The 27620-nt window shown below is 44.5% G+C and overlaps 1 protein-coding gene across 3 annotated transcripts in view; it reads left to right on the forward strand.

Annotated features, from left to right (window-relative positions):
- The window catches only part of Fyn (FYN proto-oncogene, Src family tyrosine kinase), a 207276-nt gene extending 180002 nt beyond the window's left edge, over positions 1-27274 (forward strand). For all 3 annotated transcript variants that reach the window (XM_027928301.2, XM_071613116.1, XM_027928302.3), the window contains 2 exons: positions 15513-15644; positions 26611-27274. In XM_027928301.2, the coding sequence (XP_027784102.1) occupies positions 15513-15644; positions 26611-26819 (341 nt within the window). In that variant the 3' untranslated portion in view covers positions 26820-27274. The remainder of the gene's footprint in view (positions 1-15512; positions 15645-26610) is intronic.
- Positions 27275-27620: the final 346 nt, after the last annotated feature.

Below are 27620 nucleotides of genomic sequence, written 5' to 3' on the forward strand. Positions count from 1 at the left end.
AGGGTGTGGACATTTTCCCTTGTGTCTGGGTGTCTCCTCCTGAGGTGGAAGCACTAGTCTCAGGATAGGCCAAGGGGAGCCTCACAGACTCAGGACACACAGTACCTGTGCCACTTCACAGTGTTGTGCTTCCCTCCCCAACGCTGAGGAGCCAGGGGTTGAAAGTTCGGAGTCCTGGGTTCGCACCAGTTCTGTCGCCTCCAAGCCTGGTTTCCCTGGGCAAATCACTTAAGGTTTTTGAGCCATATTTTTTTCTCATTTGTAAAATGGAGATAACAAAAATAATTGCCTCGTATAATTATTGTGACAATTAACGTTCTATGGAAAGTTCTGTGAGTGCTATGAGACATAAAAATCGTTGTTATAACCTTAATTTTGTGATCGACATGTTTTCCTTCAAAAAGGTCTTCATTTCCTAAAAAAAAAAAAAAAAAAAAATTTAAAGAAGGACTATTAGTAATCAATAGAAAAGAATCAATCTTTTAAGAGAAAAAGTGGGGGTGGGGGGGTGGGGGGTGTAATTTCATCACATGGGCCTCTATCTGATCAGTCACCACTTTGATATTATTTACTCATCCTGAGGGACCCCCCCACCCTGAACCACAGCTTTGAGTCACTTCTCAGCTGTTGTCATTGGGCAGACCTTCTCTTTCCCCATTTTCCTTTTCTATTGAGCCCTATCCCTACCCCCATGATGCTTGTGTTGTTTTAATCTTGTCGATTCTGAGTGCCAGGCAGGCATTCTCAGCATTTCCCATATCAACACACACACGCACGCGTGCGTGCACACACACACACACACACACATATGCATGCATGAGTACAGTGGCAGCAATCATCCTGATTATCCACAAAGCAAATCTTACTGCTTCTTTATAGGGGTGATTTGGCCTAAAGTCCAGCAAAGCACCCGTGTGGGCACAGAGCACATAGTAAGTGCTTAATGTATACAGCAGTGGAAATAGCCACAGTCACTGTCCCCTCTCTACAGTCTTCTCTGACCTGCTTTCTGGCTCTCTGAGCAATGTATGCAGCACTTCCCATAAATCAAATGCTGTTGTGGCTGCAAGAACCTTCAGAAGGGAGTGTTTGTTAGGTCACTCACTGTCCCCTGCACACTGCAAGATTGTCTTTGGGGCAAGCACAGAAGCTTTAAAACTAGACAGCCTGTGCTCAAATGCTGACTCTGCCATATCCCTAGAGTGTAAGGTCTGGATTCTCTAAGCCTCATCCTTCTCATCTGTAAAATAGGGTTGATGTCAGTTACCTTCAAGTTAGTTGTAAGAATTAGAGCAAAAGCTGTTGGTATTCACTCCTCTTTGCTCCTCCCAAACCTCTTTCCTTCTTCCCACACCCACTCCACTCCCAACCCCAAGAGGCAGGGCTGGATTAGGTTGGGGTGTGACCCATGAAATCAAATTATCTTGGTATGAATGTTATTGCTGCTAATTTGCTATATAAAACCTTGGACAAATTACTTAACCTCTCTGAGCCTTCATTTTCTTCTCTGAAAAAATGTATGATAATTATTATCTGCATCATAGAATTGTTGGATGGCTTTCCTGGGAATAGATGTAAAAACCTATAGCACAAAGCAAATGCTGAGTTAGTTGTAAGGAGTAGTAAGTAGTTGCAGTTGGTGGTAATAGTAATAGTGATATTATCGATATTGATCTTATGTATGCTAATAACCATATTTATGTCACGGGCAACCCTGAACACACACACACACACACACATACACACACACACAGAGGCATGTGCCCACAAACATGTACTGCATTGGATTTCCTGACCTTCCCATCATGGTCCCTCCCATGCATAGGAACCGCCCTGCAAGCCTCTCTCCTCCTTTGAATCATCATGAAGAACAGAACATGGAGTTGCCCTGTGGTTTTGGTTGGTTGGTTGTTTTGGAGTTCCAAATTAGTGACAGAATCGTTGCTGAGAAAGCAAATGTCAAGACAATGTAGTCTTTGATCTTTAGAATATCTGAAGAAATAGGGGCGTTTGGAACTTTGTATAAGACTGCTGGTTTGTGTATTAAACGGGAGAAGAAAAATGTGTCTGTTCAAATGCTCCCTGTATTGAGGGTTTAAATTGAATAGATTATTGTCTGGAGGAAAATTCACGTGTAAATTAGACTACGAAGAATTCATAATTGTTACAGTTTTCATGTTAATTATTTCATGTTAAAAAATTGTTACTGCATAAATTAACACATTCTTTCATGGAGAACATATTTTAGAAAGATTTGTTACTTTAATAACTCTTTGTGTATTAGAAATCCCAGATGCCGGTACTAATTAAATAAAATCAGATTTTGGATTCAAAAAGCACAGTAGCCATTTAACACAAACAAGCAGGCAGCTAGGTTGACAAACACAGTCAGGAAGAAGTGGATCCCTATTCCTTTCAAATTCTGGATTTCACAATTCAGAACTGTGAATTCAATTCCTGTCCTTCCTTTGTATTACAACGGCTGGGGATTATTAGACTCAGAGCACCAGCTTTCCAGCTCAAGGGCTCCTGCAGAATTATTAATCAGCCACCTCTGAGGCCCCTGTAATCCGGTGGCAGATCAAGGCTGATCTTGCCGTGAGATGCCCTCCCTCTGCCCTCCTCAGCACATGAATTTCTTGTTCTCTGTCAACAACAGCATCGCCATTCCTGCACTGTGTGCGGTGACCTGAACTGCAAAAGTCAGGGGAGGGAAGGGCGGGGGGAACCCTCTTAATTATTGAGCATAATCTAATTCTTTCCAAGCTGGAGAAGCAAACCATCCTTTGATGAAAAGCAAACCCTTTCCAATGCAAACCATTGTTTTAAGAACAGAGCAGGAAACTTGCTTGTTCCCAGCTCCAGCCATGAAAAGCCGCCATGAAATGACCATGCCACGCCCTGTGCCCAGTTAGGAGTTTATCATCCCAGGGCCATCTGGGAGAGGTAGGGGCCCCAGCAGCCCTCACCCCTGCTCCCACAGCCTGGGGGCACTCCTTCGTAGTTGAGCTGCATGCCTGAACCTCACTGCTTGTCTTCAAGCCTCCCAGAGCCTGAGTTCGTACACTTCCATCACCAGGCAGAAATCGCCTTCATTTGTATTCCACCGCTTCAAGCTGCGGGGCTTCTGTGGGCATTTCTGGGAGGGACTGCTTTGTTTATCTGCCGAGCCACCGCAGAGCTTCAGGCCCAGATTGATAGTCAGGGGTGCAGGTCAGACTGGCAGGAAAATGGAGATGAATCGTAGAAAGCATTCCTATTTCCCTCCTAGGAAGGACATGTTGAAAACCAGATTACAATGAAAAGAAAAGAGACTTCAAATCACCCTTTCCTACTCCAGTCTCTCTTTTAAGATTAAAAATGTTTAAGGGAAGGAAGGAGACTGATTTCTTCTACTTTCACCCTGGGGTAGCTTTTAGGATCTGCACAGGGAATACAGATGGGCCTGACACCAGCCAGGTCACCTAGAGCCCCGCTTCCCTATCACCTCTCCTCTTTATCTGCAGCCACCTGGCAGTCCTGCTTTGTGTTCCGAGTGAACGTCTCTTTCTGCCAGAGCTGTTTGGTGGTGGTTGTTTATGAATGGTCAGGAGCAAGCCCTGGGTCTGTGCATCCCACGATTCTTGGTAATCGTCAAGAAGGAAGCAGATGGTCACCCTCTGTGATTTTAAAGTGTGTAAATAGGAACTGCAGACTGCCATCAAACATCAAAAATGTCATTTGGCTTCCTTGTCTTGCTTTGCTGGCAGAAGGAACCCTGCATTTGCATCATCTGGATAATCAGGGGCAGGCAGTACACACTAAAACTGCCCACACTTGAAGCCTCTGTTTCTTCCAACCAAAGGAAGGTGCTCAGCACATACATTATGACAGGCTCCCTGGTGGAGGTTCCAAAGGCATAGATATGGTGCCAGATTGTAAGGTTGGGGGACAATTTGAAAAATAAAACCCAAACTCCCAACAAACCCCCCAGCATGACCAGTATGTTCCCAACAGTGTCCCCAAACTAACTGTTGTCCATGCTGTATGTCCACACAGCATGGCTTGAAATCAGACTAACTCAGGCCCACTGCCCCTTCTGGGTTGGCTGGATTCTTGGAATCAATTCTATGTTGAGATCCATTTGTTACTTAAAGAGAATTATTTTCACCTCCCAGAACAGGAGCGTAGAGATAGTTACAGCAATCTGCATGCAGCTTTCTTGGCCTTTGTTCTCAGTTGAAAATCACAGAAGTAGTTCCCATCCTTTAGGGCCATGAATCAGAACTGTGTTCTGATATTGTTTCCTCTTGTTTCTTGGAAAGCTGTAATAGGAAGGATAACTGTAATCATTCAGAGTCTTGGAGTTCTAGAAGAGCATGCAGGGTTCCTCTTTCCTCAAGACCACCCAGGGCAACCTCTGAATCAAGCTCCCAAGCACAGTTGGCACTTCAAGGAAAGTCTCCTTGGAAGTCCTCAGAGTTCTTTTTTAAGAGTAAAAGGACCAAATACCCATGATTTAGGTGTCCATTCATTTCACTCTTTACTTTTGTGGAGCCAGTGAGAATTGTCCTGGTCATAATGGTGAGGAGCATGGTGGGGAAACACAGGAGGTCCAGAGCATCCTCCTGCCCCCTTCTGGCTCCCCCTAGATACCCTGCTTGCTGTGGTCTTCCATGTAAGGGTGTACAGATCACCTTCCTGCTGTCCTTGCCTCATTGCAAAAGCCCAGGATCAGTGCTTAGAGTCCAGCCTCATCCTCATCTCCCACTGGCTGAGTTGACTCCCCTCTGTCCTTTAGTTGTCCTGGGTTATTCTTAATACCCACTGATGGACCTTCCTCCCCTTTTCTATTCAGTCCTCAACTCTGGGTTCCCCTGGGAACTTGCTGGCCTCCCCAACCCTGAGTAGCCCTTCCATGAACTCCTCCCAACCTGACTTTGGCTCTTTGCCTCATTAATCAATCCTTGTCTTTGCAGTATGTTCAGGTCCAACTTCTGGCCCTTGGATCTTGCCTTCCTTGGCACTTTTTTGGCCCTTGGAACTTGTCCTTCCTCCAGCCACTTCCCTGTGGAACAGCCCTCCTTCTTACTACCTATCTCCTTCCTTCCCAAACTCCGGCCCACCCATATGTGAAATTTCAGATGGAATACAATCTCAATCCCATTGGCTTTCCATTTGTTTTTATTTTAAAAACATGGTATGAAACTCTTATGGACTGAAAGTAGAAATTTCAACAGAATGTGTCACCCGAGATAACTGGAAACACACAGTTGTATTACTTCAGAAGCATTTGGGAAATTTGAAAGTCGTTCCCTCGGCCGAGTGTGAAAATTCTGAGTTGTGCCTTGCCAAGTTTCCCTGGGTTTGAAATCATTGTTGTGTTTGAGTAAACCACAAAGTTCCAGATCAGGTCAGCTTTGATTTTGTTTCTTTCACAGGATATCCTGGCCTAGTCCCGCCTCGCCCTCCTCCCCCGCCCCACACCATGTAATCAGCTTCCTGTTACTGGCATGGTTCATGATTTCTTTTATCCCCCAGGGTAACTTTAAAGTCAGAGTACTGCACATTATTTAATATTGAATATAATAATTTGCAGAGTTTGTGGCTTCATAATTAAAGAGGGCTCTGGGTGGCTCTTTGGCTCAGAAAGACAGTGTCTATTGTTGACGCTAATGCCTTTCCTCCTTGAAAATGCTGTTGGGGACAACTTGTATTCTCTGCAGGGAGGTTCTGGCTTCTGTCATGCTGCATTGGCTTTACCTTCTCCACTGCAGCCCAGTGTTTTTGCCAGAGGGGATATTCTCTGAGACAGAGTTGTGAATTGGCTTGGTCACCAGAAAACAAAAGACCACAGTCCAGCTCTCCGCTGAGCTGGTACTGGGAGCTGGGTCCTACCAGGCCTGTCATGGCTCCTGCACTGAGCCTCCCTGTCTCAGGCAAAGCCATGAGTCCTGCTGCTTCATTTCTGTGTGTCCTGGAGTCCTCGTTCTGTGTTCCTTTTCTTTTTTCCTCTCTTTTCTGAGTTGCTTTCTTCCTAAAGCTAGTGCTACACAGTTAAGCTTTCTGTCAGGTTTGCAGTGAGCTCTGTTTCCCAGCTGCCTGGGGGTTCCTAGGGCTGAAAGAACCCTGTACTTGACTTTCCCAAGAATTGCCCATGCTGTGCTGGGAACTTAATGGACACTATAAATCCTCCATGGTTGGTTGATGAGTGAGTCGGGTTTCCTTCATCCTTTTTCTGCCTCTAGAGTGTGGAGAGCTTTGGCCTTGCCGGTGGCATTTACCAGTGCAACTCGGTGCCTTTGCATGATTATCCAGATGTAATAAGAGCTGGCATTTACTTAGATATTAATAGGCCCCAGACACTGTGCCGAGCCTCTTACATCTATGGTAATTCTCACCACAGCCTTATGAGATTGAGGTCATCTCAAACTTACTGAGACTTAGGGAGATTGTAAAAGGTCACTCAGCAAATCCAGCATGCAAGCCCAGTTCTGCCTGACTCTGAAGCTCCTTTCCTAAATGACCATGCTGGCCCTTCTGCGAGGACCACTCAATCCCAGCTCAGCCCACAGTTGGGCCTCGTTGCATTGTCACTGACAGCTTTCACTCCCTGGCTCCCGCTGACCCATGTACATAGTGCAGAGAGGGAACTTGGGAGCAGAAGTACCTGCGGTCTTCTTTTGAGCATTTGAAACACCACTTTCATCATCTTAGTTCAAGAAGATGCATGAAGTATGAAAAGTAATCAGAACTGTTTCTACCTGAGGCAGAAGTGAAAAGCGGATTGCCTGGCCACTCGACATAGAGGGCCTCCATTAACCAGAATGTGACCTGGGGTCAGGATGTGCCATTCAAACATCATGCATTTGGCTGCCTATCCTGTTTTGATTTAAAAACTAAGATCATTAGTTGAGTAAGCCTAAAGCATGGTGAGGATGATTGTGTTCCTAATAACTCCAAGAGTGAAAAAATGATTAGTTTGTTATTACCACTGTGCTGTAACTCTTTGTGTTTAGTTTGAAAAAGTCTGTATAAAGGAAGATAATTCCTTTGGTCATCAGCAATGTGTTGGATACATTGCTACCTGAATTGACCCTTTATTCAGTTAAAGCATTTATTAGGCTATTGTTGTTTAACCACCCTTTGGCAAGGTACTATGGAGCAATATAAGCATAGTACATGGTCTCCAATCTTTAAGGAGATAAAATATAACACATGCAAGAACTACTAGAGAGCCCTGGAGGAGGCACAGACAAGACAGAAATACCGTATGTGTCAAGCACCCTGGCTCTGGCCTTTCAAATTTCAGTTCTACCATTTCCACATGTGCCTCGGCACCTCATTGTATTCAGGATTCTCATTTGTAGAACAGAGCTGTTACTGGAATCTACCTCTGTGTGAGGCTCTTGGCACCATACCTGACATTTAGCGAGCACCCAGTATCTGTTTAACTATTCCAGTAGCTGATATTATCAAGCATTAAACTGTTGTGTACAGCATTGTTATGGTTTGGATCTGGACTGTCCCCCAATGGCTTGGTCCCCAATGCAGCAGTATTTGGAGGTAGGGCCTTCAAGGAGGTGACTGGATCATGGGCTCTAACCTTACCCATGGATTAATTCATTGAGAGATTCATATCCAACAGCATTGCTGGAGATGATGGAAACTGTAGGCTGTGGGGCCCAATTGGAGGAAGTAGGTCAGAGGGGGCAGGGACATATCCTAGAAGGGTATATCTCGTCCTGGCCCCTTGCGCAGGTGTGTGTACTCAACTTACATGCGTGTTTTCTCTCCCCACCCCCTCACACTGCCCCCTTCACCCCGCCTCTCCTCTTCTCTCTCCTTCCTAGATACATGAGCTGAGCCACTTTCCATCGCCACACCCTTCTATCACCATGTTCTACCTCACCTCAGGCCCAAAGCAATAGATCTAGCCAGGCATGGACTGAAACCATGAGCCAAAATAAATCTTTCCTCTTCTAAGTTGTTTATGTCAGGCATTTAGGTCATCGCAACAAAAGCTAACTAACACAAGCGTTGGCCCTAGCACACCCTAACACAAGATAGACCAGCAAAGGCTGGACTGATCACGGAGGACTTCGTGAAGGAGGGAGGACTTTGTGAAGGAGGGAGGACTTCAGCTGAGTAGATTTAGCCAAGCAGATGGAAGGAGGGATGGCATTTCAAACAAGGTAATGTGAAAGAAGCAAGTGTGATCATGCCAGGTGCAGGGAACAGGTTATAGGAAAGCAAACTAAGCTAGATTAACTGTGTTTGGAATGCAAAAAAACAAAAACAAAGTTGAAAAGCTATGTGGGTTCTTGGAAACCAAGTGGTAGATTTCAACCTCTATAGGATTGGGGAAGGAGGGATAATAAACTGCAATTTAAAGTGATTAATCGGAAAGACAGTGAGCTGAAGTCAGGGTACCATGATGGTAGGACTTAGCAGAGGGGTTGATCCAAATCAGGTTTTGTCAGTGAGCTTAAACAGGAAAGGACAAATGTGAGAGACTTGTCAAAAAAAAAAGAAGCAAGATATCTAGGTGATGGATGAGACTTGGAGATTTCAGGCCAGGAAGAAGTTCCAGCTGGCTTTTACGTCTTTCACCCTAGAGCTTGGAAGAATGGTGATCTGACCCCAGAAAGGGAATTGTGGGGAAAAACAGGGGGAGTCCATTTGCATCTTAGGATATCCAAGTAAGAATTAACTTTTATAAGTCAGTCTTTTTTTTTTAATTTATTTTTTTTATTGGTTGTTCAAAACATTATAAAGCTCTTGACATATCATATTTCATACATTAGATTCAAGTTGGTTATGAACTCCCAATTTTACCCCAAATACAGATTGCAGAATCACATCGGTTACACATCCACATTTTTACATAATGCCCTATTAGTAACTGTTGTATTCTGCTACCTTTCCTGTCCTCTACTATCCCCCCTCTATAAGTCAGTCTTTTGATGAAATTTTCCACCCAGTACAGGAATCGCCTGTGTAATCTTACATAGGTGTAAGATTATTTGTCAAAAAAAAAAAAAAAATGAAATGCAGATTTTCAGTCACCATATTTGATGTAAAGGTACGACATCCTAAAGGCTTCGTTCCTTAGATATTTGGAAATAAGGAACCAAGACTTCGGATGAAAGTTGTGAGTAGTGTACCCCCATCCCCTTTACACAGCGATTGTGGGCAGGGTCAGTCATGAGAGACAGCATATCTCCAAGGGAGAGAAGAGCATCTAGAACATCCATTCCTCAAAGACATTTGTACTTAGAGAGCAGGAGAAATAAGAAGAGTTTAAAGTGAAAGCAACAGAAATACTTTGAAAGAAAGGAAGACATCAGGAAAGACAAACTCAGAAGAAAGAATGAGTTTGTTTCTCATAGATATATGTTGGCGCCTTCCTGCTGTTGGAGTGTGCTATACAAAGTTTTACTCCTTTGTTCCTGAGATGATTGGTATTATTCAAGTGTGAGAAGTGTGCTAAAATAGCAAAAATGTGATAAGAGCCAGAGTTACACAAACATGGTGACAGTGGAGACATAATCTACCCACTGGCTCTTTTGCTCACAAACACCCATGGTCTTGAAATGTTGCTGGCTTTTCAGGAGTTTTGAAAAGTTGAAATACTTTTCACATTGTGTCTCTTCACAAATAATTTCAAGATAATGATGTACTGTTTTTCACATTTTGAAGACAAAGAGAAAGAATGAGGTGGGGTGTTATCACATTCAGCTCACAAGCTCGGTGGTCCCCATCACACTTAGGGTGGATGAGTGTTGTTCATTATAGTTTACAGCATGTAATAGCCATTCCTGTTCTTTCTTTGTTTTTTTTTATTTTTCTCTTTGTGGTTCTGGAGGTGGAACCCAGGGTCTCATAGATGCCAGGCAAGCACTGAGCTATACCCCCAGCCTCATCTTTATTTTATTTTGTTCCCAAACTGAGCTATGAGTTCCAAGAGACAGGTTGCGTTTGCCATTGTGAACCAAGCACAGTACCAAGCACATGGGGAAAATTCTAGAGGTACTTAGGGAAGGAAGAAAGAGAGCCAACCAGCTTATCATAGTGGGGTTTTATTGCTGTTATTCTTGTTGGCCAACTGATAATTGGATAAACGTACAATTCCCCCTTATATGGAGATTATTAACCCTATTTCAAATGGGACCCCAGAGGTAGAAATGATTGGTGTCCAATCACTTTCACTCCAGTGTTTAGAAAAGGTTTGTCCTAGCCAGATGTGGTGGTGCACACCTGTAATCCCATGGCTCAGGAGGCTAAGGCAGGAGGATCTTCAGTTCAAAGTCAGCCTCAGCAAAAGCGAGTCAATAAGCAACTCAGTGAGACCCTGTTTTTTTATACAAAAAATAAAATACAAAATAGGGCTGGGGATGTGGCTCAGTGGTCGAGTGTCCCTGAGTTCAATTCCCAGTACTCCCTGCCTCCCAAAAAAAAGAAAGAAAAAGAAAAAACTTTTTCTATTGCTGTGAGCACCCCAAGGCCTCTTGCCACCTTGTCTTTCTGCTACAGGCCCATGAGCTTCTCTCAAAGCAAGGTCTGGGCCTCCCTCTACATCCTTCAGACCAACTCAGATGCAAAGGGGATCTAGCACATTGCATTTGGCAGTAAAAATATAGGGTTTTCAGGTGTTTTAAATTTCTTCAGTGTTTAGCAGATGCTTTTCATTGTAGTCGGCAGCCATTAGACCCAGAGGGTGACAGACAGTGACACTTATACTGTCACCAAAGACAAGGGGAGGACTCACCAGAGAGCAAGGAACTGATAATAAGCCCCATAAGGAAGCATGGAAGGGTGGCGGGGACGGGGGCGGGCTGTTCAGCTTCCTGCTCCTTGTTCATTCAGTGTGTGATCATCAAGTATCTTCTGTGTGGTGGCACCAGACTCAGTACTGAAGACACAGTGGTCATTCAGAAAAACAATTCCATTCTTCAAGAACAGGATCTCAAGAGAAACAGGCTTTACACGATTCACGTTCTCATTGCACTTTAATAGTCATGGTTATAGCCAGGCACCGTGGTGCCCACCTGTAATCCCAACTACTCAGGAGGATTGAAAATTTGAGGCTAGCCTGGGCAATTGAGGAAGACTCTGCCTCCAAATAAAATTGAAGGGCTAGGAATGAAGGTTAGTGGCTGAGCACCATGTATTCAATTCCTAGTACCAGAAATAAATAATAGCTACAAAGAACAAGTTGCAAAAAAAAAAAAAAAAAGAAAAAAGAAAAGAAATAACAAGTTGCTTTGGCATCATAGAGCTAGGAAACCTGCTCCAGTCTTCATGATCAAGTAAAGGTCCCCTGTGCACGTAACACTTAGATCAGGAGAAAAGGAGGGCAGGAGTTAGCGACAGGGTGGCAGTGGGGTGGGGACTACGGACCATCCTGTGGCATTTGAAAAGTAGTCAAGGAAGTCCAGTGGGGGTGAGGAGATAAAAAGAGGGTCAGGAGGAAGAAACTCTAGGATAAGAAGAGGCTGGAGAAGTAGGTAGGTCCAGTTGGACAGCTGTGACAGAGGCCAGGCAGGTGGTGAGGACCTCAGCCACGGCAATGATGATGAAAAGGACACATTCAAGAGTAGCAACCGGACAGGGTTTAACAATGTAGTCAGCATGGAGAGTGACAGTATAGGAGGGGCCCGAGAACTTGCAGTAAAGATTTACTGAGCTCCTTCTACACACGCACGTGCAGTGATGGAAACATGAACAGATTCCAGGATGATCCTCAGGATTCTGGTCTCATCACCTGGGCAGTTTTCAAAGGCAACAAAGACTGAAGAAACAAAAAGAAAAAAGCCAAATGTGGGGAAGATAAGTGTTGGATATTATATTCGAGGGGCTTTGGGAGACATCCCAGTGGAGATGTTGGGGAGGAGAGTGCTTATCTGAGTCAGGAGCTCAGGAGAGAGGTTCCATCCCATGATACAAACACCAGCATCATGGAGTCCAGTGGTCACTGAAGCCACAGGAGTGAATAAGATCCACGTTGTTACGCGCGGCTTCGCGCAGCTTCTGACTGCTCATTTCACATCTCAATAGAATTTAGAGACACAGAATTGAGATGTGTATAAGAAACTGTTTGAAACACTAACAAATTTACTCACCACAGGAAATGATTCAACCAAAGGCTAACTAGTCCTGTATACTGTTCAAGGAGTTCAAGGGCTAAAGTACCAAGACATTCTTTTTGGTTCTTGGACTTGGCCACCAGTGACAAGTGTAGGGTTTGAGCAATGAGTTTACCCTGGGAGATTGGTAGAATTTACAAGTGCTACCTGGAAAATAATTGGGTGGAAAAGATACTTCCAAGTCCATACATAGATATTATATCCTTTATGTATTGATTTAAATGGATCTTAAACCATTAAATTAATTCAGTAAGAATTCATGTCAGCATTCAACAAATACACTGAATGTTACAGTGTCCCCCAAGCTCCAGATACCAGTGACATGGATGATCATTTCCTGAATAGTTTGCTGGTTTTCATCCAATAAAATATAAAGGGGAGAAATTTTGTGTTAGCATCTGAATCCTGCTCCCAAACAGAAAGAAGAGTAAATCAGCTTGTTACATAACACCTGGTTAATAGTAGTGTAACTTTTCATTTTTCAAAATGTGTCCTGACATTTTCTCCATACTTCTTAGAAGACAACTTTGATCCTGACTTTGTGCCTTCCACAGAATTTGTGGAAAACTCTCAGGGCAGAACTTTATTTTCAAGTAAAGACAATGTTTACATCCAAGAGTTCCTTCCCTCCAAGGGTCTGAGCTCTTCTAACTTCACCCAAGGAAAGAGCACATTGCAGCCCCCAGCAGGGCCTCCTGGGGCATTGTATTGGCCCAGTACTGGACAAACTGAGCAGCACAGTTCTCACAGACTAGGGTTTTACATTGTGCTACTTGAATGGCCTTTTGCAAAAACCACTGGTTAACATGACCCCATTTAGGGCCAGTAGTTTTGTACCCTCACAAGGTAGGAAGTCAAGACAAGGGGAATCAGAGATCAGAAGATGAGTGGAAGAGTGGGTATCCATGATTTCTTTTCAGGCAAAACCTCAGTTAATCATTAATAGCTTTTCACTTTGCTTGAATTTAACCTTTAGTTTTCCTTGAAAAAGAAAATATGCGTTATCTTTAGAGAAAAGTTTTGGTCAAAAGAGGCTACTGTTTTAAGAGGGGAAATGTCGGGGCAAAGACATTCTTTGTTTTCTTGTCCCTCCAGATACACTGCAAGTACTTTGCCTGGCCTAAAAGTATCATTTGCATTGGAAAGAAAACTAATGCAAACAAATTTATTTCAGCTCATACTCATAATTCAAAGAAGATATCTACAAATGATGTCCTATTAAAGATCCATTATATTATACCACCTTTGTTTTCACTTTTTTTTCTAAAGTTTACATATTATTATCCTTATTGTAGATTATACAATGAAAAACAATAAAGCAGACCAGTGCAACTGGCTGATATATTGGCTTTTTTCAAAACCTGAAATTATGAAATCTTCTCTCAGAAAATACAAAATTACATTATCCAATTGAAAATAGTTTGCTTTCTTTCCACACCCCACACATCCTTACCAATGTCACAGGAGTCAAGGAAGAGAAAGGCTCTTTTTTGCTTGTCATTTTATTTGCAAGATTTGTCTGAACATTGGAGAAGAATGTTCCATGTATTTCAGAGACAGCAGTTTCCAAGCCATTTGGCTTGAGAGATGGTTTAAATAGGAGTGAATTTAATATACCCTTAATTCTCTGAAGTAAGGGACTCCAGCTGAGGTTTGGTCCAGGGAAAAGTCTGCTGTCGACACTGAAGAAAATCTATCACATTAATTCTAGTGGTTCAGAGTCCAAAGCTGCAAGAACAGAATACTCAAAAATAGATAGTGTGAGAAGAATGTTTTGGAAAGAAACTTTAAAATGGCTGTTCAGAGAATACCAGGTCTTATGTGGAACCGTCACCAGTTAAGGAAAGATATAAATAATTATGCCTGAGAAATATAGCTAATTAAAAATAACTCAATGCACAAAAGCAGAAGAAAACTATAGAATAAATTTTCTGTTGCACTGTTAATGTGAGATGCCACATAATGAAATAGTAGAATTTTTTTTTTAAATTTCATTTCACACTGGCATAGAAAAGATGGAGAGGAAAATTATATTGCCACAAAATGCCAGGGTAGATTTGCTAAAGTTGTTATCATGTACTGTATTTAAAGCAAAAATCTAATTGCTGTAATTTATCATAGGTCTGGGTATTAAAACCTTGCTAATTTTAAAATTTTAATCATTTGCCACTTTGTGCTTAGTGACTTTTCCTGGAAGATACTATGAAAATTTCTGATTCCATCAGTCTTTTATAATTTTAGGGGCTCCTACACATGATTAACATGCATTAAACATATAATTGTGTTTACATCATTGATTAAAAAAAATTCCTTTTGTTTTCTCGCTTAGTCTGTTCAGTGAAATATCTGGAGCTGCTTTCTCATTGCTGAGCCCAGTGTGTAAGAACACAGGCTGCCGAGCCCATTTGAATTCCCAGAGCACACATCTAGTACTATAAAGAGCAGGGTGGAGCCCACCTTCCTTTTTGGTTTGGAGAGAGGATTCTTTTAATGATCAGAGAAATTTGAAAGACATGAGTCTATGATTTCTGCATGAATTTGCTCCTTAGTCTGAAGAAGTCAGTGTTTCCTAAGTCAAGCTGGCAAGACCTCTCTTACAAAAAAACAAGCATTCAGTTGTACTTTCTCCGACTGACAGGAGAAAGGTAGGGAGGAAAGAAAGGGATTGTACAATGCAGAAGAAAATGCTATCCAGGTGTAAAGATGACTGCTAGGGGGAGAAAAGATGGAGGGAAAAAAAGAACTTATAAAGAAGGAGGTCACCAGAAGCCAAATCATTTCTCAACTGTGGGTGTGGGAAGCCTTGAGGAAATATAGCCTATTTCAACACAACATATGGGCTGTGTCCAATGGTCTCCACCCTGGGAAAAGCATAGTGGTTTGATGAGGTTTGTGCATTTTGTAAAACCAGACTGTGATCTTATATACCAGAGGATTCATGAGTGTAGCATGTAAGTGTGTGTTTATTAAAATCCTGCATTAGTTCAAAACAAAAGAAACAATATATAAATCAGTTTCCTAAATCACAATCAGGAAACCTACTCAAGACCAAACCTACATTCAGTGTAGTCATAGGTTCAAGTTCAAGAAGCCAGTACCCACACATCTGCTTTATTGAGGTACTAAGGGACTTTGAAGTCCAACACTTTGATGGGAAAAATTAAAATTAGACTCACTTAAGGTCACAGATCCAGACACAGACCACACATGGAGATCTTGCCTGGTTGACAGGAATCTCTTCTCAGTCCCAAATCATTCCTGCTTCACCTCCTTCCTATCCTCACAACCTGCTCCCCTGAATAGAGGTTCTACACCCTTTTTCTTCCTTCCCTACACTAAATGTGTGCTCTCCACCTTATCAATAACCAGATCTTTTCTCTGCAGGTGCAAAGTTCCCCATTAAGTGGACAGCCCCCGAAGCAGCCTTGTACGGGAGGTTCACGATCAAGTCTGATGTATGGTCTTTTGGAATCTTACTCACAGAGCTGGTTACCAAAGGAAGAGTGCCATACCCAGGTAAGCCCAGAACCCTCAGAAATGAGCTTTTGATATCATTGGGAAGACAGCACCCAGTAGCCTTTCTAAGCTCCATGCTCAGCTTTCTGGCAAGCAGGAGTTTAAAGAATATGAACAGGTAGTTAGCCAGAGGAAAGCAGAGCTGGAAGCCACCGTGGCATACAGACAGGCAGCCACCATGACCTTGTGCCAGAATTAATGTAATTAGCAGCTGGAATGAAGGCTTCAGTCTCCGTGGTTTGTGGGCCCTCTCCTCTGTCTGGAGGAGCATGTGTCTGTGTCTCTCTGAGCAGAAATGTCACTGGCAAAACCTCCACCCAAATGGAGTTTGCAGACATGTCTGGGAAAGAGAAGGAGAAAAGCCCCTATAGCTTTTGGATCACTCTATAGCACTGGCCCATGGAGCAAACCTGGCTGGAAGGTGCCAGGCCTGAGCTCTCTCCCCTCAGCAAGCCTGAGCTGCAGATGTCCAGAGAGCAGAGGCACACAGAAGACAATTTAGAGGCCATTCACTGCCTGCTGCTGCACAATCAAAATATCCTTTACAAAAGCAACAGTAATGTAAAGGAACTAGAGATTCTTAGACCCTGGAAATTTTTTTGGATTATCAGATTTGTGCTCTCCAAAGAAACCATGGGCTGAGGTTATCCATGCTTAAATTCATTAATTTAGACAGATGGAGACATAAAGGACATTTGTGCCATTTCACCTCCACGCTTTAGTGGCTATATCGCAGGGACGATCTGCTTTTTGAAATGTTAAGGACATATTTTTCAGTTACTGCTGAGCGAAGAAAGAACATAACTCTCCCTCATTCCCTGCCTAAAAATGGAGCTTAAGAAAAAAGGAAAACACAATGCACAAACACACCACACACACACACACATACTCTCTCTCTCTGATAGAAACGATAGTGGAGATTAATGAGGAATGTAGGTCTCTTGCAAATCCTGGGTTTGTAATCGTATCTTTGCAGTCAGAGGAGCTGGAGAGAGGCGATTAATTTGTAATCCCTTTGTTCATTTCGTATGATTGTTTCTGGTCATCTTCAGAGAACACAGAGAAATGCACATAAAGAGGATCTCTTTCTGGGTTGGTATCGCCTCGAGACCCCTTAGGAAGAGCCAGGTTGGCACTGATGTGAAATTGACAAAATCCCGTCTCTGAAGTGCCAGCACCAGGCATTGGGAAATGCGGGAGTAAGTCAGTTTTATTGATGCTGCAGTGGCTGCTGCTCCCGGCATGCACAAGTGGGCAGACACTCCGGGAATAGCCAACCAGCTCAGAAGAAAGGGCTGCCCTGGAGGGGGCTGGAGCACAGCATGGGAGCTTTTGAATTGCTTCTCAAGGGGGAAAATGTGCTGGTCTCAGGATTTTGAAGATGTGAAGGCACCTCTTTTTTTATTATTGTCTGCATTTTGAACTAATTTCTTCCTGATCCCCCCAGGTTTATAGTCACCCTGTGTGTTAAATGCAATCAGGGGAAAAGGTTAATGTTGTTTTGCGTTTCTGTGAAGCCTTTCCTTTTCAGTGATACAAAGCTGCTTTTTGTTTCTGGGGGTAGCACACAGAAGCCAAGACAAAGGGGTGGAGGTGGGGCCCTCAGAGAAGGAAGGCAGGTGTGTTTCTAAGGGAGCCTTTTGTCAGGTTGGCTTTTTAGCATAAAGAAAATAGCCTCATTTTTACAACTTAGACTAGATCCATTCAGTCAGTATCACTTCAGTCAGCGTGAACTGTGCCAGGCATTTGTTCTACCGGGGAAATAATGCAAAGAAGACATTCCTTCTCAGCTGACATTGATCAGTACCTGCCTCAGACAATGATCTAGGTGCTAGAGGGAGAAGAGTGAGCAAATACGGGGAACCCCTGCACTCAGGGGGCTTACGCTCAGCATCCAGAGAGAGATCCCAGAAGAAATCAGCCTTACTTGTGGTGACTTATTTATTATTAGAGGAAATCCTCCTCAAGGCGTGGACTCCTTGAGCTCACCCACTGTGTGCTCTAAGCCTTAATTCTCATATGGAGCCAGGGGTAGCTGCTTCAAGAACTTCCATACAAGAGATGCTGAGAAGGGCCTTTCACTGAGAACCCCCAAAGCTGGCGAGGAAGTCTGAAGTGAGAACTGTACCCAGCATGTTGTGCACAGCTACATCTGTGAGCAGCTGCTGGTCCACTCTGGACTGTGATAACTGACCCTCATCTCTGTGTGTATGTAGGGGTGGGGAAGAGGTGGGGAGGGCTTTGTGTAAAAGGCAAGTGAACAGTGAACCAGATCTTGGAAGGCATGCCGGGCTTCTTCACATCCAGGGAGCCGAAAGTCCCCAAGTCTGGCACATTGGGAGCAGCAGGACCTGGGAGAGAGGGCCAGGTCAGGAGCCACAGGAAGAGTCTGAGAAGAGGGCTAGTATAGTACCACAGGGAGACATAAGGTCCTGGCTCTTGGCAGCAGTGGTCAGGGAGCTGTGTCGAGGGTGGGGAACAGTGTGTGAACTGCTCTTCCTCACAAAGTGCCTCTGAAAAGTGTCCCCAGGAAAGATACTCCTAGCTGGCTGTGGGTCTTCCTAGTTTTTTTGTTAAACTTAACTGTAATCATATTTAATTGGACTTCTGAGTGTGACAGGAAACTCTTCATGAGGGAGAATCTTCTACAGAGGGATTGCAATTATGAGATTATTCCCTTAACGAAGGATAACAGTTCCAAGAAACAGTTTCATTAAGCATCATCTAGCTGTCACCATGAAAGGAAAGACCTTTCTCCACGTTCTTGCTGGTTGTTGGTGTGGCCAATTCAGTGGTGTGTGCTGAGGGGTCCCCTCTCCTCAACTCTCCTGAGTTGAGTCTTGGTGCCTGTTGGTGGTGCCCCAGGACAGACTTCCAGTCCCTGTCCATTGGGGACTTCCATTCTGTATTTGGATGTAGTAATTTCTCAGTGGGATAGAATATATTAAAGAATGATAAGTAGTGGTACATTTTTCTGAGTTCTTCCATACCCGTGGATGGTCTCTGCCACCCCACCACACAGGAAAGGTACTTTGGTGTTTAAAATGAAGGTGGTGGGGGAGGAGGTGGACATATGAGTGAGATTTGTAAAAGCTTCTCAGACTTTTTGGCCAACACACAAGTGATTCGTGAAATGAGCATCAGACAAGGAACTTAGAATGGAGTGTGTGAGGTGTGGCCAAATGAAGGGCAAACGGACCAGCAGCCAGGAAAGCATTGGATTGGTTGGTTAGGCAGCCTATTTTTAAGAAGGAATGGATAAGAAGGAAGGAAAGAAGGACAGTTTCAAAATGAACTGAGAACCTTGAAACCAAAGAAGGAATGTGGAAATGTGATGCTGGGATTGACGAGGAGGAGGTGAGCCTAGGGGGCAGTGTGACAGAGATGGACCCTGTTCTGAAGGACAGCTCCATTGGACCCAGTCTCTGCCAGCAGCCTGACCTAGGTGCATTCTCAGTTGTAGTCCAGCTTGATCCTCTGCAATCCAGGGATTTGAACCATTCTTTGCATCGAGATTAGACCTGATTTTGTGCAGATGGACTGTTGTACCTGAGAAATGAAAACATTTAATTAAAAGCAGTTTTCTGGGGTTGATACATACCATCAGAGTTATGCATTTTGGCCTGGAATCCACCTTCAAAACCTCACTCCAATCTTTTCCTCTCTGCCTTCACTACCACTGCCCATGTCGGGTTATGACCTCCTAATGGGACTTATTGCCTCCAGTCTCTCCTCCCTGCCTCCCCTCCACCACCACCATTCTGTCATTGTCACCAGCAGAATTGTTATCCTGGAAAATACAGACCCATTTACCTCATACTCCTGGTTAAAACCCCCAGGGCTTCCCTTTGCCCTCCAGATAAACTTCAAAGTCTTCATTTTTCATGGTATCTCAGAAGTCTTCTCCTTCATTGATTCCACAAATATTTATTGAACAGCTACTATATGCCAGGTGCAGTTCTAGGCACCAGGAATATTGCAACAACCAACATGAAAACCCATGCCCTCATGAGCTTGCTTCTTGAAGAAGAGCAACAATAAATAAAGAAAAACAAGCAAAATATATGGAATGTTGGCCAGTAGTGATGGGTAGAGATAAAATAAAATGGGAAAGGGTAGAGACAATGTCCAGCTCATAGAGACTGCATGTGAAGAGGGCAGCCAGGGAGGGACTTTTGCTCTGAGCCCCGGATTCCACTGCTCTTCATTCTCAGCTGTGCTGGTTCCCTCAAGCCAGGTACTATCAAAGGGAAGGGAGACTGGCTCCTGAAGAATGTAAAGATGGCAGAACCAACTTCAGAAGGCCAAGGTGGCTAAGCACAGACAGAGGGAGTCCCCTGGGGTCATTGTTAGGATTTCTGTTTTTACGGATGGGCAGGGGGCAGTGAGGGCTCCTGAGCAGCAGAGTGACAAGATCTAACTGATGACCTCACCCTTGTCATTCGCCTGCCCTCACAGGCTCCCCAGGACACTCCAAGAGATCTATTTTGAACATGCAGGTCTCCCTTCTGCCCAGAATCTTTCAAAGCCTCTCCAAATACCACTGCCTTTGTGAAGCCGTCCCCCTGTCCAGACCAAGCTGGTCGCCCTCTGCTTGCTCCGTGACACCCGGCGTGTTTCTGCTGAACACCTGTTACGTGTCTGCATTTCCCAGTAGCTCTGCCTTCCTGGAGGGGAAAGGAACTCCTTTTATGCATTGCCAACGCACAGCACAGTCTCTGCCCCAGAGCCCACTCTAGAAGCAAATGAACGAATGAGAGAGACAGTGGGGAAAGCTATGAAGTTTCTGAAGCAAGCTTTTCAAACCTGGCCCATAACCCACAAGGCCTTTTTAATTGCTCCATCGTCTTCACACATGATATTTTCCCAACCACGAAGTAGCCTCTGTCCTCAGAGTTGTTCTGGGAAATTGACCCTGCACCCTTCTAGGCAGAATGTCCTGGCCATTCTGTGCCCTGGCCCTTCACTGAACACCTGCTTTGCATATTTGGCAGGATCTCCCAGAGCAGGAATGTTCTCTTAAGCAAATCGCATTTATTCATGTGTTTGGAGCACTTTCAAATCTTTCAGCGAGTGACAGCTGCTTGACTTTCTTGAATGCATCTAGTCACTTGATAGTGATTTGAAGAGGTAAGGGAAATTAGTGAAACTAGTAGCACCTTCCTTGAAGAAGTACAAATCCCACTCTGTTCATCCCTCTGCCTGAGAGCCCTGAACCCTGGACTGGATCCTGTGTTCAACTTGTTGTCAGGGGCTGATTTCTGACAAAGTGGGTTGAGGTTCTGACTCCCTGGGTGGGAGGCAAATGGGGTAGCAGACTGAACCTCTAATGCTAGCCAATGGTACAGTGCCCAGCCCTCCCTGCCTGTCCACAATCCCCAGGGCTTTTCCCTCCAGCTCATAGCGCCCCTCAGAGAGGGACTTGAGTCTGGGTGCCCAGAGGTCATGCTGTCACTTTCCCAGGGTTTCTCTGTCTAGTGAGAGGAGAGAGGACAGGAGACTGCATGTGAAGAGGGCAGCCAGGGAGGGACTTTTGCTCTGAGCCCCGGATTCCACTGCTCTTCATTCTCAGATGTGCTGGTTCCCAGCCTTGCTCAGGGGCACCCTCACCCTCTGTCCACTTCTCTTTTTCCATGACAGAGGACTTCTCTATGACACTGTATTATCAACTTTCAATGACTTTTGTGTATTATGGTATCTGCAGCAGTCCCTTCTGTGTAGATGAGCACAGTAGACTTAAAAGGCTGCCCTGAGGTTTTCTGGTTAGATGGGCAAAGAGAAACAAAATTAGTAATTATGTGCCTTCTAAAGACCAGCCCTTTATTTTCATCTGCAATCTTTGATCAGCATCTCTCTGCCCAAAATGTTTACTTTGATCCTATACCAAAACCGAACCCAAAGCCTCCTGGCTGTTGCCCTGAGATAACCAGGGCATGTGATCATCTGGTAATAGGAGCACATGCAAAGCAGGCTCATGCTAAGCAAGCACCACCCACTGAGCCCTCCCTCCTCTCTGCACCAGCGCAGCAGCATCGCTCAACAGCCCAGTAAACAGAAGGAGCTTTTTACCGGATTTATGCAGAGAATCAAGATGCCCCTCAAATTCAATATAGTGTCATTTCCTTGGAACAGCAAGCTCAGTTTGCAAAAGAAATTCGATGTCTAATAACCTGAATATCATTCCCATTGTTAAAGGATTAATTACTCACTTGACACAAAAGCCCAGGTTCATGCAGCTTATAGTCCAATCCAGATGTAAACATGAATAGAAAACAGTTGAAACCCTTGATTATGCAGATGTAGCCCCTCCAAGGTCCATATTAGGAAGCTATACAATATGGAAAGCTATAAAACACAAAAGCTCTTCTTTCTTTTTTTTTTAATATTTATTTTTTAGTTGTAAGTGGACACAATAGCTTTATTTTATTTATTTATATGGGGTGCTGAGGATAGAACCCAGGGCCTCGCATGTGCTAGGGGAGCACTTTACCGCTGAGCCACAACCCCAGCCCCAAAAGCTCTTCTTTCATAGAAGACATTTTTCTCCGACAGCTGAAACACTGTGAATGTTGAGCTGTTTGGTTGACAAATGAAGAAACGGAGACCAGGGGAAGTCAGGTAACCTACAGAGATGCAGTCTGAAGTCAACAAGTGACAGCTCGTTCAGCGCTCTGTCAATAAAAGCAATTTTTATTCCTTTTCTAAAGAAACTGGGGGGAAAAAGGCAAGGTTCTACAGCTCAAAGAAGAGGAATCGGGATGTTTATAAGAAAAAGAATGACAGAAAAGGAGATAAGGGGAAAGAACACATGCACACATGTGAGAGACCATGGTTTTGGCAGTCGTGCAGAATAAGGATTTGAAAATGTGAGTTGGAAACTTGTCCTCTCGAGTTTGCTGGAGGAAGCCAGTAAAATGTTCAGAAAGGATGACATCATCATAAGGGCAGCAGGTGCATGCCGACCACTTGGCCGCAGGGCTGTGGGGTGGACCAACTGAGAGCACAACCGTGTTTGAAGGTCTAAAATCCAAGGAGGCTCCTGTGGAGGAGGATTTGGAGACCCCTGAACAGCAGACTGTGGAGGTTCTCTGTGAACTGAGTACCTGTTGAGTTACATCCTATGAGTGTCCCTCAGAAATGGCCCACTCTCCAGTGAGGTGGGGCAGGCTGCTCCCTTGGGGCTGGAGGACAGAGGAGGGAATTAGGACAGAGGCCAGCAGTGGTCTCTGTGCTTGCTGGCTGCCCAGCCCTGAGCCTCTTCTCTGACCAGGAGGCTGGAAAGCAGAATGGCACCGGCCACTCTGTAAATATGGTGTTTCCCACAGTCAGGCATCCCTGGCTGGTGGGGACTGCCCCTCCTGTTGAAAAATAGTCTCTATTTCAGCCCCCCATAGGACACCTAGAGGCCCAAGCTATTGATGACAGTGTCCCTAAAGTGACTGGGTTTCAGGGTTTGTCTCTTCTGTTTCTCCCCTGGCCTTCTTTCCACTAAAAATTGAAAAAGAGGAAAGACATTCCCCAGCACCCTCTTCCCTACCTCTCTCCTGACTATCCCACAGCCCAGGCTCACTTTTTGTCCCCTTCCCATCCATTGCCCTTCGCTTCCTAGGTATTAGATAAAAGACAGGAAATAACAGTTTCTAACAAAAATATGAAACCATCTTTTGAAAAATGAAATAGACCCATCTTTATAGTAGTACGAAGACAAAACCTATTTTGCTAAAATTATCAAGATAAACAAGACTTTCAAAATTCTTATAGCAGAGAATACTATTTAAAAAACAAAAATATTAACGATCCATTTAATTGAGATACCATTGATAAAATAAAAAGTAGCCCAGGCTTTGCTGAGTAGGCATATCTTGATTGTTGCAGGTCAGCCCATGTGGCTTTTGGCCTCTAAGTGGTTAGAAAGAGTGAGTCCCACTCCAGTTGTCATTGTCAGCCAAGTGCAGTGTCAGATATCTCACTTTTCTGGCAATGCTGTCACTGCTATGCTTTGACTTGGCCCGGTACATGGAATTGCTTACATATGCTTTGAGGGGCCTGGGGAGAAGAAGGCTTAAGAAGAGAAAGGAGGAGTGGGAGGAGGAGAGGGATGCAGCCAGGAGAGGAGGAGAGCGAGGAGTGTGCACGTGAGCTGATGGTGTGACCCCACCAGCCTCCTGCACAGACCAGGTACCTACAGCCCCAGTCCTGGCTGAAGCTGCCCAGGAAGCAAGCTCCCTCAGGAGATGCTACACGCCGAGATTCAAGTTGCCACATCTGCTATGTCCTAGTCTTGGATGGAGCACTGGAAAAATAGGCTTGACCCAAGTGGCCAATTAAACTTTCCATTGGCAGAGATTGAATTAAGAGTTTAAAAAAAAATGGGGGGAGGGAATATTTCCATTTGAGTAGTTTGTTTTTTAGTGAAATGAAACATTTACTGACATCACCTCCACAGAGCAATGGAGGGTGATTAATTAAACTCTGTGGTGCATTTTGGATGGAGAATCTCAGTGCCAGATTAAAGCCTCAGGAGGCATTTGGGGGGGTTGTAGCCACCTCTAGGATCACCTGTCAACCCATCTGAGCTTCGGGCCTTCTGCCTGTCTTTCCTCCCATTCCTGCAGACTCCTGGCAGGGGTGCAGACAGAGGGAATTCCTGCAGGCCGAGGCTCTGTGGCTTCTGAAACATTATGACACTAAGGATTCTGCTAAAATATGCAGCAAAGCAAATGCTTTGGAGAACACCTATCCTCCTAGCTGCCCAGGATGTGGAAGCTGCCGTCACTCTTGCCAAGGCTTCCCAACTAAACCCTTGGGAGCAGACTTGCTTTGGAATCAGACATTTTTTAGAAAATCAGTGCAGTGCAGAGACTGTGCATTATATAACACCCTCACAGAGTCTGGGGCAGCAGTACATATGAGGAAATGAAAACAGTCAAGTGCCTCACATCAGGGCAGGTTTTGTGGCCAGTTCAGATGAGTTTTGCTGCCAAGTAAGTTACAAAAACTTTCTGGTTTTCAGAGCTAGTTGGATTTGGAGTCATGGATCAGGAAATGCTGGCCTGTGTCCCTGACCCCATCTGGCTGGAAAGAGCCCAGCAGCTCCAGGCACCTCCCCTTTCCTCCAGCTCCTTGCCCCAGATCCTGGGTTTTCAGCAGTTGGAGGAGGACTTAAGCTAATTAGCTGCAGGGCTGCCCTCTCTCCCTCAACAGCCCTGTGAAGTATGAAGGGAGTTGTGGTACCAGGCAGGTCCCACAATCCTGCACTATAGCTCTCTCCCTAAAGCAAAGGGCTGCCCTGACAGGAGGGCGGGGCCATTTTACAACACTTATATTAAAGGCCCACTTCAACACAGCAGAAATAGTATCTGGATTTTAACACCCCAAGAAATGTTTAACAACTGAGTATAAGAGACATCCTAAAAGGGTTTGGGCAAACAGGTGACTGACAGAGCCATGATTGACAGCCAGGAGGAACCACAATACACCCAGCTCCAAAAGTAGCAATACAACAAAGGGAACTGACTACAAATCCAAAAATCTGAGTGTCCTCTACCCAGCGGGACAGGGTTGTGCTCTGGACCCAGCACCTCTGGCCAAGCCGATGTTTCTGGCTCATGGGTTCCCTTCTCCCCCAGAACTAAAGGGAGCTGTATGCCTCTGTTGTGTTCTCCTGCTGGTGATAGCCCTAAGAGATATGGGGAGAAGTCTACTGTGCGGCTTGAAATCAGATTCTTGCTTTTGAAAATGAACTGGGTCAGAAGTTAGAGAAGATTCCAGATCACAGGCTCATGGCCAAAATATACAAAGTCTTGGCAGAGAGAGGGGAGAACGTGATATAGCAAAAAAAACATCAGGGGGGGAGAACTGAAGAATGATATCTGGCAGTAGTTGGGAAAGGGGTCATGGCGTTTATCTCACTCTAAGAGTGGCATTTCCTGTATTGTCAAGAAGGCCAACATGGGGGAGGCTGCATTATCTACAGGATGAGCGATCTCCCTCAGTGTCTTATTTTAATGCTGTGTATCCTGATTTTTCAACATTAGGCAGCTCCCTTAGAGGGTCAAAAAAGGTCTCAAATGATAGAGGGCACTGTGGGGCCACCAGACCAGATGGTGCCCAGCAATACTGGCATGATGGCAGATCTCAGACAGTGGAGCACTCAAAAGTTTGCCCAGACATAGATAAACTAACTTATGAAATTCATAAATGAGGCTTACAGATGCTATAAAAACAAGGGCAGTATGCTTTCATTCCATGGGTTTTTTTTTTTTTTTTTTTTTTTTGGTCTATTCAACTGAAGTACCAAAAAAAATTCAATTTTAAAAATGTACTTCAATGAGTTTCGACAAACAGCCCCATCATCAAATAAATACACATTGTAGAATAGGAGTTAGTAGACTACATCCTGTGGGCCAAATCTGGCTCCCAGACTGGTTTGGCTTTGTGCTTTTTTCAAGGGTTGCAAAATCGAAGATGACAGAGATCATATGCGGCTTGCAGAGCTAAAATCATTTGCCATTGGCCCTTTACAGGAAAAGTATAAGGGCCGCTGATACAGAGCATCTCGCTCACCCCAGAGTTCCCTCTGACCCTTTGCAGGCATGCCCCCTCCCCCAACTCCCACAACCACTGATCTGCTTTCTATCCATGTAGGGTTCTGCCTTTTCTAGAATTTGATATAAATGAAAGCATACAGTATGCTGCCCTTTGTGTCTGGCTTCTTTCACTTAGGATGCTTTTGAGATTCATCGTCTGGGTTTTTGCCTATGTGAGTTCTGTGTTCCTTTGTTGTTTCTGCGTGGTATGATATCTCATTGAAGGCAGGATTTGACTCCTGGTTGGGGTGGGGGGTGGGTGCCCTCCCCATGTTTTAACCACGTGCAGGCTCAAAGCAGAAAAAAGGGGAGCTCCGGCCGCTGGGTCAGGGCCTGAGCGCAGGAGGCGCGCGCTCTCACTGCCCTTGTCTTTGCAGGCATGAACAACCGGGAGGTGCTGGAGCAGGTGGAGCGCGGCTACAGGATGCCCTGTCCGCAGGACTGCCCCATCTCTCTGCATGAGCTCATGATCCACTGCTGGAAAAAGGACCCCGAAGAACGTCCCACTTTTGAATACTTGCAGGGCTTCCTGGAAGACTACTTTACGGCCACAGAGCCCCAGTATCAACCTGGTGAAAACCTGTGAGAGCCGGCTCTACAGAGAGAGGCCTTGTCCCAGAGGCTTCCCCACCCCTCCCCATTAGCTTTCAATTCCGTAGCCAGCTGCCCAAGCAGCGAGAACCGTCCAGGATCAGATTGCATGTGACTTTGAAGCTGATGAACTTCCATGGCCCTCATTAATGACACTTGTCCCCAAATCCGAACCTCCTCTGTGAAGCATACGAGACAGAACCTTGTTATTTCTCAGACTTTGGAAAATGCATTGTATCGATGTTATGTAAAAGGCCAAACCTCTGTTCAGTGTAAATAGTTACTCCAGTGCCAACAATCCTAGTGCTTTCCTTTTTTAAAATGCAAATCCTATGTGATTTTAACTCTGTCTTCACCTGATTCAACTAAAAAAAAAAAAGTATTATTTTCCAAAAGTGGCCTCTTTGTCTAAAACAATAAAATTTTTTTTCGTGTTTTAACAAAAACCAATCAGGACAGGTGTTTGTTTTTTTTCTTTTTTATAAATATGAATATATAATATATGTCCCTGTACATATACCATGTGGGTGCTAATGTGGAGACCGTGGCCAGCCTGGGCCACAAAGCTGTGGGACCCAGAGTGAGGATTTTACTACAAAATCTGCATCAAATCACTGGTGTTATTCTGAAAACCAGTGGCCTCATTTTTGGCTTTTGCAAAGCATGATTCTTTTTTCTTTCTTTCTTCATTTGGATTGCATTTTTTTGGTTCATGACTGTACCTGTAGATGGTTGTTACTTTGACTCTTTTCAGGACCACCCCCCAAGCTGAGTTCGAAAGTTCTTATTACCAGTA

The sequence above is a fragment of the Marmota flaviventris genome, chromosome 6, assembly GCF_047511675.1.
Source record: "Marmota flaviventris isolate mMarFla1 chromosome 6, mMarFla1.hap1, whole genome shotgun sequence".
Classification (NCBI taxonomy): domain Eukaryota; kingdom Metazoa; phylum Chordata; class Mammalia; order Rodentia; family Sciuridae; genus Marmota; species Marmota flaviventris.